The 11,990-nt window shown below is 39.5% G+C and overlaps 1 protein-coding gene across 1 annotated transcript; it reads left to right on the top strand.

Annotated features, from left to right (window-relative positions):
- The first annotated feature begins 7,990 nt into the window (after nucleotides 1–7,990).
- On the top strand, nucleotides 7,991–9,568 carry LOC115673996 (NAC domain-containing protein 2-like). Its single transcript, XM_030596277.2, has 3 exons — nucleotides 7,991–8,274; nucleotides 8,714–8,988; nucleotides 9,101–9,568. Exons 1-3 carry the CDS (start codon nucleotides 8,112–8,114, stop codon nucleotides 9,542–9,544), a joined length of 882 nt encoding a protein of 293 aa, XP_030452137.1. The 5' UTR covers nucleotides 7,991–8,111; the 3' UTR covers nucleotides 9,545–9,568.
- The last annotated feature ends 2,422 nt before the right edge of the window (nucleotides 9,569–11,990 follow it).

The following is an 11,990-nucleotide window of genomic DNA, read 5'->3' as shown; positions in this document are numbered from 1 at the left end:
TAAAAAAAAAGGAGTACAATATATATACCCTAAAATTATCCTAAAACCTAAGCATTCCGTGCGCAGGGGACCAGAGGTCACATATCGTTGGATTATATTTCGATTTTCCTAAGCTCACGTGGGCGTACCCGGTATGAGAAACAAGAGTTCCCGAAATATTTGCCAACTCCAATAGTTCTTTTACCCTCAATCGTCACTACCCGTTCCAGTACCGATACTGGTAGCGGTAGTATCTCCGTCGTTAAAGAATTCGGATTCATTATTCCGATCTATCTCTTGTTGCCGGTATTGAGCCTTCGTCCAATCAGCAACACAAGCTTGCATCTCCACTGATTCTGGATCTAATCTTGAACGATGTTCGTTCAAAATATTACCTCCGGCACTGAATGCTTGTTCGACCGCAACTGTGGAACAAGTGGTTGAAAAAATCTGTTTTGCAATAAGAGAAAGGATTGGGTATTGGCTTGCGTGCCTCTTCCACCAATCCAAAATAAAAAAATCTGTACCACCTTCGGCTTCAGTAAACTCAAATAAAATAGTTAGATAACTCTCTACTTCAGAAATATTTCCTATTACTCCCTTTTGTTTTTTTTGTCTATGTAATAAAAGTTGGTACCCTCTACTAATTTTACCTGTATTGTCATTTTGTATCTCCGTAGATTGAGAAGATCTAATATCACCTAAATTATATTTAGTATAAAATTCATTATATAATTCTATTACTACGTTTTTAACCTCACGTACTATGGTTGTAACATTTGTCACGTCATAATGTAAACAATGATAATACGCACGCAAAAAATCATTTAAGCCATCCAATTTGCAACGCGGATAAAAAACACAAGCAACTAAATAAATCATGGGAATTTCACTATAATAATGAAGCCATTTCATTTTCATTGCAACTATAGTATGTTGTAATTCAACATCATTTTCATATTCATCAAAAGTTCCGACAATATTAGTATACTCTACTAAAAATAAATGTGTAGTAGGATAATAAACACCAGACAAAGTATAAGTTGCATCATTAAAAACCTTTAAAAGATCTAAAATTTTTTGGCAAATATGCCACTCTTGTGGGTATAAATTAATCTGAGGTATATTATTAGAAATGAATGCACATAATAAATCTTTATATGCTAAAGATTCATTAAGCAAGTGGAAAGTAGAATTCCAACGAGTTGGAACATCTCTTGGAAATCTTTTTGGCTTTTTGCCATTATCTCTACAAAATTTACCCCATTCTTTCATTTTTTTGGGATGTTTCCATAAAAATTGAATCGCCGTTTTTGTTGGTTGAAGAAAAATATCAAGAGTTTTCAAACCATCTTGTACACATAAATTTAAAACATGACAAGCACATCTAATGTGAAAAAATTTTCCGCCAAAAGCGGGTTTACAAATATTTTCTAACTCGGCAATTGAAGCGGTATTTGCTGCGGCATTATCAAAACCAATTGAAAAAATTTTGTTAAGTAAATAATATTCTTCTAAAACTTGCTTAATTATTCTATAAATATTATTTGCCGTATGATGATCATCGAAAACTCTAAATGCAATAACTCTTTTTTGAATAGTCCACTCGTCATCTATCCAATGACATGTTATGCCCATGTAAGAATGATTTTGCCAATGATCACTCCAAATATCACTACCTATATGCACGCATTCATTAAATTGCATAAAAAAGTTTTGTAAATCATTTTTTCCATTTTTGTAAAGATCTTTAATTACTCGTTTAATTGAATTTCTAGGAACACGTTTTGCTTGTGGAGCACATGCTTTTTGTACAAATTCATTGAAACCAAATCTTTCTCCAAAATTAAATGCTAAATGCTCAACGGAAATAAATTTGCCTAATTCTTCCTTATAAGTTTTTTCATTAAAACGAAATAAAGGGGAAGTGTTAGGATTGACGTACCCGGAAATTTGTTGTTGCCCGATATCGATTCCCGTTTCGGTTGGATGTTTGCTCATAAGATGTCGTTTAAATGTTCCATATCCTTGTCCACCTGTATATTTATATATTTTTCCACAATATTTACAAATTATATCATACCTTTTTTGACCGATATCAAACTTTTCCATTTTCGTGAAGTGATTCCAAATGTCAGATGTAAATTCCCGTTCCGCTTCCTTTGTTGTAGATATTTCAACAGGAGGATGAAAACTTTCTTGCGTCGGGACGCGCTCCACATCGCGAAAAATGTTGATTTCATCATCTTGAAAATCTGCATATTCACGAGGATCAAAAGAATGATGGGATTTCGTCGCGATATTCTTACCTTTGCCAGTTGGCACTCGACTTCCACTTGCCATTTTTCGAATGGATTGAGCGGATTAATTGGGAGAATTAAGAAAGAATTGCGTGGATTAAGAAAATTGAGAGAATTTCGAGTATTGAGAAAATTTGAGACTTGAGAGAAGAGAATTGGAGAGAATTGTGTGTGTATTGTGAGAATTTGAGAGAATTTATAGGAAAAAAATAGAAGAAAATTTAGAATTAAAAAAAATAAAACATAACTGTTGCAAAATTGCAACGGTTATGTGTTTTTTTTTTATTTTATAAAAACGCCCGTTGGGGCGTAGCCGTTGCCCCAACGGGCAGCAAGGTGCAAGCCCGCAGCAGGGCCTGCACGTCTGCAGGCCCTGCTGCGGATAAAATTTTTTTTTTTTTGGGTTTGGCCGTTGCCTGGCAACGGGCTGCTGCAGCATGGCCTGCAATGCAGGCTGTGCTGCAGCCTACCTGCAGCTTTTTTTTTTTTTAAATTTTATTTATTTATTTATTTTTTCGCAGAACCGGCCCGGAACCGGCGGTTCCGGGCCGGTTCAAATTTTTCTGGAACCGGAACTGGAACCGGGCTCGTATGCCACGGGCCGATTCCGGTTCCGAACCGCGGGCCCGGGTTTGACCGGGCCGGTTCTGGGCCAAAATCGGCCCGTGGCCACCTCTACTCGAAAGCTCCTTCCCAAAATGCTGAATCGTTTGGTTCAGCTTTCCGAGTCCGAAAAGCCGAAAGCTAGAATTTGGAATGCTGAAAGCCCAAAGCTGGTTCGAACCAACTTTGGGCTTTCGGCATTCCACAAATGCTGAAGCCTTTTTTTCTCTTCCCAAATTGCCCTCACTCAAATTTCAATATTTCAGTTTTGCCCCTGTTACTGTTCATCTTCTTCACCGCGAGGTTAGCCCGCGAAGGTGGCCGACGAAGGGCTGACAAGGGTTGATCTGGCCGGCAAAGGGCCTGTAAGGGGCCGGCAAAGGGCCGACAAGGGCGGATCTGGCCGGCGAAGGGCCGACGAGGGGCCGGCGAGGTCGCCCGACCCAGGCGAAGGCCACCTGGGGTCGGGCGACCACCCAGGCGCCGTCGCCTGGGTTGCGCGACCTCAGGCGACGTCGGCCTGGGTCGCACGACCCCAGGCGGCCGGCCAGATCCGCCCTCGCCGGCCCTTCGTCGGCCAGATTCGCCTTCGCCGGTCACATTTTGGTGAAAAAGATGAACAGTAACAATGGCAAAACAGGAATATTAAAAAAAAAATTGCCAAAGCCTTTTGCAAAAAAAAAATTGCCAAACACTACTTAGGCCAAAATAGCTTTACAAAATTTTTTTTACTAAACGCCATTTGCATTTTCCCAAGTGGCTTTCATCTAAAAGTATTTGCATTCCCCCAAATAGCATTTGAAAAGCTGAACCAAATGGGCCCCTAGACCCTAGATTCACTTCGAACTTATGGAAGAGTCTCCAAGTGGCTTTAGGAATGAAGCTTCAGTACAGTACTGCATTCCACCCACCCATATAAAGATTTGTTTAACTTACAAACCTTATTCTCATTTCCAAGTAGAACAAAACCTTTAGGTTGTTCCATATACACCTCATCTTCTAGTTTACCATTTAGAAAACCTATTTTAACATCCATTTGATGCACATGCAATTTATAAATTGATGCCAAAGCTAATAGAACTCTAATGAATGTCATTCGAGCAACTGGTGCATATGTATCAAGCTTACATTATATATATTGAACCACGTGTCTTTATTATCTTTTGCTTTTCCTTTTTTATTAAACAAAATCTTGCAATCCATGCATTTCTACTCTCTTTCTATTAAATCCATAATACTTGATTTGTTTCATAAAATATGGTTATCGATGCATAAATTTACATGCATTTTTTTCATAATTTTTAGAAATTCAAATGATATTTTTTATTTTGGCAGGAAAGCAAAAAAGTTAAATGTTTTCCTTTCACTTAATCCTAAACAGACATGCCCATTATTCCATTTTCTACATTTTGTTTTTGCAAAATCAATGGTGATCTTGCTAATTTCTTTGTTACATCATAATAAGAGATCTTGAATTCCCAAATTCATTATGGATTGAACTTGACGTGTTTCATCTCACCTAATTCAGCTATTATCTTTAAATAGATCAATCTTTCTTGATTTAATTTATTTGAGGTCCTAATATATTAGCATTTATTCACCTCACACATATAGCAACGGTCGTGGCTCTCTTTTGGTTCCAACCGCAATTACCATGCACTTGTGGAATAAGATGATTGATTCACTAGGCAATCTCGAATGTGACATTTTGTTTGATAATTAACCCTTCCCCCAATTTGGCCAAGAAGGGAAATTTTAGTTTTTGTTTACTCTTCTTACTACTGCTATCCATAGTTTCGTTAGCTGCCGTTATAGATGACATTGATTTGCACACGTATTCATTTGTGCCAAAATCAGACCCCGTTTCATCATGACGAGGGTCAACCTACTGCGTTGAAGTTTTTCCAGAATCAGATCACTTTTGTTCTAAGCTAGAAATGTATATTTCAAAATGCCTTACTTATTCGAAAATTCAGCTAGAATTTGTGCACTACTTCATAAATCATATAGTTGTTTGCTATCAGCTTGACAAATAATTCGATGCGCCATCTAGAGGCATGAGAGCAATGGCCCGACTATATAACGACTCACAATTTAGCTGCAAGTTGAATGTATTGGTAAGTTCAGGCTATTGATTTATTAAAGAAAACACTAAGTTAAATGAGACTTTGTTTTTCGAATCTATCCAACTTTTGAAATTAAATATGCTGAACCAAAGAACTACTTTGGTCACACAAAGTGATAATCACAAATGGACACGAGCAAGATTAAACTAATAAAAATTCTTGAGAGGCACCCAAAATATAGATATAGAATGAGATTCCATTGCCCGGCGAAATAAGGTTTTACCTATGAACGGTTGCTCCTCCGTGCTGACTAATAGAGGGGAGTAAGGGCTCAATTTCTTTTTCTTCTTTAAGTAATACTGGGCGCCATATAATGCGGGAAAATGAAATGGGCAAGATCTAAGTAGATTCCTCTAATGTTTATCCTCACTATATTTGCACATTTCCATGTATGCATATCTCATGGAACACGTCACTCGCATCAACCTTCTGTCCTGATCAGACAATGACTTCCTTCATGTTTTTTCCAGCATTGACACAGAACTGGTCAAAAGAGGAAGCTTCTTGAGTACTATTTTCCCGACATAAAAAAATGACACCTTTCTTGATTATATAAAAGCCACCATGAATCACGCTTAATTATAATTTTTTTTTGCCAGAGTAAGCCCCAAGGAAGGACCCCATTATCTCCTCCACCTCGTTAAGTGTCACTTTTGACTAAAGCCCAGTAGCATATTATGCATTGAACCTACAGGACCAAGCAATTGCCCCTGATTGGAGCAAATCTACATCAACCAATTTTCTGATTAAGCGAGTTATACATCTCTTAAGTATATTTTTACTCAAAATTGCATGAGGGTAATATCAATATTTAAAAGGGTTAATATTACGAAAAACCCCAAACTGGTAAACCTGTGATAAATTTATCATGAACTAACTTTTTTCCCATAAAAAAAACCCCAACTGGTACACCTGTGACAAATTTACTCCAAACTAATTTTTTGGCTACCAAAAACGTCAAACTGGTACACTTGTGACAAATTTACCTTCTGTTAAATTGGATTAATACCGCAAAAAATCACAAATTGATAAACCTGTGACAAGCAGAGAGGTAAAATGCCAAACTGATACATCCGTCAACTACCACGTGTCATCAAACTCAGTAATTTGACGGTAAAATTTAATGGAAACTAACAGAGGGTAAATTTATCACAAGTGTACCAGTTTGGGGTTTTTTGTGGTTAAAAAATTAATTTGGAGTAAATTTATTGTAAGTGTACCAGTTTGGGGTTTTTCGTTGTAGCCATATTTAAAACCCACTAATTAGAGATACGATACGAGGAATTCCATCGATCAGAGATAAAAGATAAAAACACAGTCCTTCTCAAAAATCGAGAAATCGATGACTTGTATATATTTCAGACACGTCAAACACGTGCATCTTTTCATAACTCTTTAGTATCACAAGAAGGATATGGTGTTACCAAGTAGCAATGTATAAATGACATAACATTATATAACGTAGATTTTCGCATCGGCTTCAACTGCGTCAAAGGGTTCGACTTTTTACCTTGTATTTGGTTTTTGTTAACTTGTTGACTTTTGAGGTTTGTTTGTTTTCCACTAAAGAACCACTTGCAAAGCGAGTAATAATCATTCCATTTGTGTTGCTTGGTTGCACGAGTGATTGATACTTTCATAGCCCCAAAAATACTTGATCTATTAACTTGATGATCTGTAGCCTATGCTCATATAGCTGATTTGGCAGGACCATGTGAGAACAAGATGATTGGCCAAAAAAGTAAATTAAAATAAGATGAGAAAGAAATAAAGCATATACAAATACATTTCATGATTGTCAGCTATGCGACAAAAAGTATCAATCATCTCGGCCGTCGATGCACGTGAGCGTGATTTTTATTTTGAAATTTGCGATTTGGGTGTACCAGCACAAACACAATATGAGAATACAATATGTATGGCAAGATGAGTTCGGTTTTTTTTTTTTTTGGAAAATATCACCAAAAATTTCAAATTATGCCACTTGTGATAAATTTACCCCGAACTTTTTTTTGTGACACGAAAATCCCCAAACTATGCCACTTGCGACACATTTACTCCACAATACATTTATCCATGGGCATTTTCGTCTTTTTCTTTTTTCTATTTTTTTTTCCTTTTTTTTTCTTCTCTCTTCCCCTCTGCCGTGGATGGCGGAGGGAAGCCGGCGAGGGTCACCCGACGCCGGATCCGGCAAGGGTCGCCCTCGTCGGATTTGGCGAGGGCCGCCTTCGACCGACGCCGGCGAGGGTCGCCCTCGCTTGAGTCGGGCGAGGGCCTCCCTCGCCGGGTTCCCTCCACTGACCACGGCGGAGGGGAAGAGAGAAGAAAAAAAAAAGACGAAAATGCCTATAGACAAATGTATTGTGATGTAAATGTGTTACAAGTGGCATAGTTTGAGGTTTTTTGTGTCACAAAAAAAAGTTCATGATAAATTTATCACAAGTGACATAATTTGAGGTTTTTGGTGATGTTTTCCCCTTTTTTTTTGTTGAAAAGATGAGTTCTTTTTACTAATATGCTTTCCAAGTTGTTACTCCACGGATCTGGTGTATCAGAACGTTTTTTTACACCTAGAGTCTAAAGGTGTAGATTGATGTTGTTTAGAAACTAAAACACAGTCATCCTTTTTTTTTTTTGGTCGGAAAAACACAGTCACTTGAAAGGTCGAGATTAGAGATGGTATGTTTATTTCGGATTTTGTATAGTACATGATATTTTTTGCCAAAAGAACAAGGGCTCGACTCAAATGAAGGGGCGAAAGGGCAAGGACGAGCGACGGTCAAGGAGTCGCGAGGGACCATTGAATCACTGTTACTGCCACTCCCCTCTACACATTCGCCAGGTTAAGACAAATTAGCAGACGTATGCCATGACAAAACCCAGGAGACCTCCGTCGTTGTGCGGGATCTGTCCACCTCACGTGGTCTGAATTATCCCACTTGGCGGAGTTGGTGTTTGTATATAAACGCCCCTGTCGTCTCACGTCTCTTTGTGGATTCGAGTTCGAAAGTTGAAGGAGTACAGAGCTCGGAAGTGAAGAGCTTGGAGCCAGAGAGCAGCAGGAAGAACAGCAACAGAGTTGAGAGAAGAGAGAGAGAAGATGAAGAAGGCTCAGTTGGAGTTACCAGCGGGGTTCAGGTTCCACCCCACGGACGACGAGCTGGTGAACCATTACCTGATTCGCAAGTGCGCTTCTCACCCCGTCTCCGCCCCCATCATTGCCGAGATCGATCTCTACAAGTTCGACCCTTGGGACCTTCCAGGTATCTTGACACACTCCCTCCCTTCCTCTGCTTCTCCAGGCTCTGTTCCTGAACAATTTCTGTTTCTGCTTGTGTTCATTTTGGTGAATCATCCCATTCTGGGAAGAGGGTCGGCGAGTTTTGTCACTCTTTCGGGTGGTTTTGTTGTAAAAAAAAATCCGTTCTTTATTTGGAATTATCATTGTAAGAAGAAATGTATTCCTCTAGTTCTTATCTGATGCCTCTAGGGAGGTCCAATGTTCGACAGTTTGAACTTCTCATTTTGATATGTGGGTCAAGAAAAGGGGTGATTTCTTCATTTGCTTTCTCTTTGTCAAGCATCAAGCATGATGGTTTTGACTGTGATTTTTTTACTTTTCAAGATCTCTTATGAATTTGAAACGATTTTATTGTCTGCTAAGGGTCGTGATTTCTGATGGCGTTTGGCTTGGAATTGCAGAAATGGCTCTCTACGGCGAAAAAGAATGGTACTTCTTTTCTCCAAGGGACCGCAAGTACCCCAACGGGTCACGGCCGAACCGGGCAGCCGGAACCGGGTATTGGAAGGCAACCGGAGCAGATAAGCCGATCGGCCGCCCGACGACGCTTGGCATAAAAAAGGCGCTAGTATTTTATGCTGGAAAAGCTCCGAGAGGAGTGAAGACCAATTGGATCATGCACGAGTACCGCCTCGCCAATGTCGATCGATCTGCTGGCAAGAAGAAGAACTTGAGGGTAATTACTCTCTTTCCCCTCTTGTGACTGTTTTTATTATTCCCGCACATGTAATTGGACGAGTTCGTAAACAAAATTCAATGATTAACATCGATCCTTGCTATTGTTGCAGCTTGATGATTGGGTTCTATGCCGGATATACAACAAGAAGGGCACCATAGAGAAGTATTTCCCTTCCTCGCACAATGAAACGGTAGAGTTCCCCGAGATGGAGACCAAGCCGCAGATTGATATGCCGGCGGCACTGAACCCGTACACACCTCCCCAATATGGGCATTCGCCGACGGCTACGGATCACATGTACATGGACTCGTCAGATTCAGTGCCGAGGCTGCACACGGATTCTAGCTGCTCGGAGCACGTGGTGTCCCCGGACTTGGCGTGCGAGAAGGAAGTGCAGAGCGAGGCGAAGTGGGAGGATTGGGAGAAGGACCTCGATTTCCAATTCAGTTCGATGGATAACTTCTTGGATGATGCTTTCACGCAAGGACAGGTTCAGTTGGATCTGTTCTCGCCTCTTCAGGACATGTCCATGTACTTGCACAAGCCATTTTGAACAGGTCCGTTGAGGAACACAGAAGTCGGATTCTCTTACAGGGGCCTGAATCATTCCATTCGTGTTGGTTCTCATTGAAATGGCGTGATCCACTGGCATGGTGATCAATCAAGACCATCTCTGTCTTGGACTAATTGCTCTTTGTGGGGCTACAGACTAGAGTTAGTCCTAGGATTTTTCATAGGTTTTGCCAGAGAGAGAAGCGATCTTGTTGGTTCTGTGGTGGTCCGTATAGCTGGTGTTTAGAACGGTGATACCTGCCGTTCTGACCTGTAAATATCTGATGAAAGTCTCTAGGGAAATTGTTTGCTCTAAGATTGCAGCAAAAGTGTTTCCATATTTTATTTAGTGAAAGATTATTTCAGCTTTTATTCTTGTTGTTAATTTAACTTTTTTTTTTGCTAGAATGTTGTTAATTTAACTTAATAGAGTTCAAAAACAACAATTTTATGGTCCATGGAGAGACGGATCTTCGTGTCGTAACAAGTCATAATGTTTTGTATTTTTTCGTAACTGCTATACAAAATGTCATAAGACACATTTTAAGGATTTTATGATCAAAGGGCGAGATTTAATTATCATTTTTTATTTGACATTTATCGAGTGATTGGGGATCTATCTTCTAAGGATTTTTAAGAGTACATGTTCAAAGCATTCGTGCAGACTGGAAAAGTGGGATATTTGCCTTTCTTGTTTCGACTTCCTGCGGAACTGTTTCATGCCATTACATCAAGAGATTGCTCATAAATATAATTATTCAAAATGCTGAAGATACTTTGTCGGTTTACAAAATCGGTTTATCAAATATTAATGACAATCTCCTGTTGGATAATTAAAATATGAAAAAAGAAAATGGATAAGGAAGGTGGAAAAATGTAAGAAAAGAAAAGAAAAGAAAAGAAAAGAAATAAATAATTAGAATAAAACACATGGTTCATTTCACTTGGACCAAACCCCACTTTCCATATAAAACAGTACCGACGGCCGACATGAACAAGTGACTTTTCCACCGTGCATGGACTGTCGTATTGTTGACCGAGACGCATACCTACCTATTGGGCAAAGAAAGGTCATTAGAATGAGCCCCATCTTTTATGTTACAAGATAAGGATAGGGATTTTCCTGGTTTTCACTCGTGAGGTACAAATTTGTCCCGATTCGTACCTTACAGATCACTTCGAGCATCTCAATCCCCGATTTACTTTTTTCAAGACTTCATTGATGAGGCGTAACATGTCGGTTTTATTAAGTACTTCCGCATTCTATCATTCATGCCAAGTCAGCGAAATGGACAATTAGAGACGGGAACACTACGACGCAATTACTTCGATCAGATCAGTTAAAAAGATTTGAGAGCACCAAAAAAGAATCAGGGCACTCGATAGAGTGTTTTGCCATAATTAGAATAAAAGCATATCTAACTGTAAGTTGAAATAACTCTCTAGAATCTATTAACTAGAAAAGTTAATAAAGCAATTCGAATTTTGGTACAACTACTTGAAATAGAAATACCATAATTTGCGAAATCTCTAATTAGTTTTATGGAAGAAACTTAGGTTGCTTTTGGTTGGACTTTTAGGGAAAGCCGTTAGGAAATGCAAAGGATTTTAAATTAAAGAGGTTTTCCGAAATGTAAATTATATTTGTTAAATTGTAATTTAAAAGTCCATTGAAAAGCAACTTTGAGTTACATAGTGTTTAGAAAAAATTATTCTTACAACGGGCTTTTCCTTTTTTTTTTAATTAAAGAAAAGGAAGAAAAACTCAAACCCTTTGTCGGCTCCGACGAAGGGCTCAGTTCGCCGGCGGCCATCGCCTGAGGTTGCACGACATCAAGTGGCCGCCAACGACCCTTGGGAAGGGCCGCGCGACCTTAGGCGAGGTTTGCCGGTGCCAGATTGGCTTGTTGATAGTCAGATCTGGCCTCACTGGTGACGTTGCGTGAGGTATGGACATTTCCAGAATTACGAAAGTTTAAGAGAGAAAAATGTATTTACATTTCAAAAATGCTTAAGCCTCAAAATACCTAAAATGCAGTTGTATCTTCTTAAAGCTCTCTAAAAGAATTAGCTAAAGGGTGTCCACCTTTGTTCAAAGAACTTTGGAGTCCAAAGCCTCCTTGGGAAAGTAATTCCCAAACCAGCCTAATTCTTTTGAGTGACCACTTTTTTTCTCTTCTTCTTCTTTTTCTTCGCTGGATGTTGAAATAAGGGCGGTGGAGACACAAGTATCAGGAAACGTCAGTGGGAAAGGAGATTCGAGAGTCGATCGACTAGTACGACGTTCTTCTTGTCCTGCGGGGGTGCGCAGCATCGACGCAGCTTCCGAATATCCCAAGGGAGTGCGTGCCCCCACGTCACGTGCATGGCCGATTGAGGTCATGCACGACGTCACTCGGACAAGACAGAAGGTCTTCGTTCCTTAGCAGCAGAACCCGAAGCTTCTT

This window comes from Syzygium oleosum, unplaced genomic scaffold (genome assembly GCF_021117445.2).
Source record: "Syzygium oleosum isolate NSW1041296 unplaced genomic scaffold, Sole_v2.1 Sole_v2.26, whole genome shotgun sequence".
Classification (NCBI taxonomy): domain Eukaryota; kingdom Viridiplantae; phylum Streptophyta; class Magnoliopsida; order Myrtales; family Myrtaceae; genus Syzygium; species Syzygium oleosum.
This window is presented reverse-complemented; position numbering and strand designations above follow the sequence as displayed.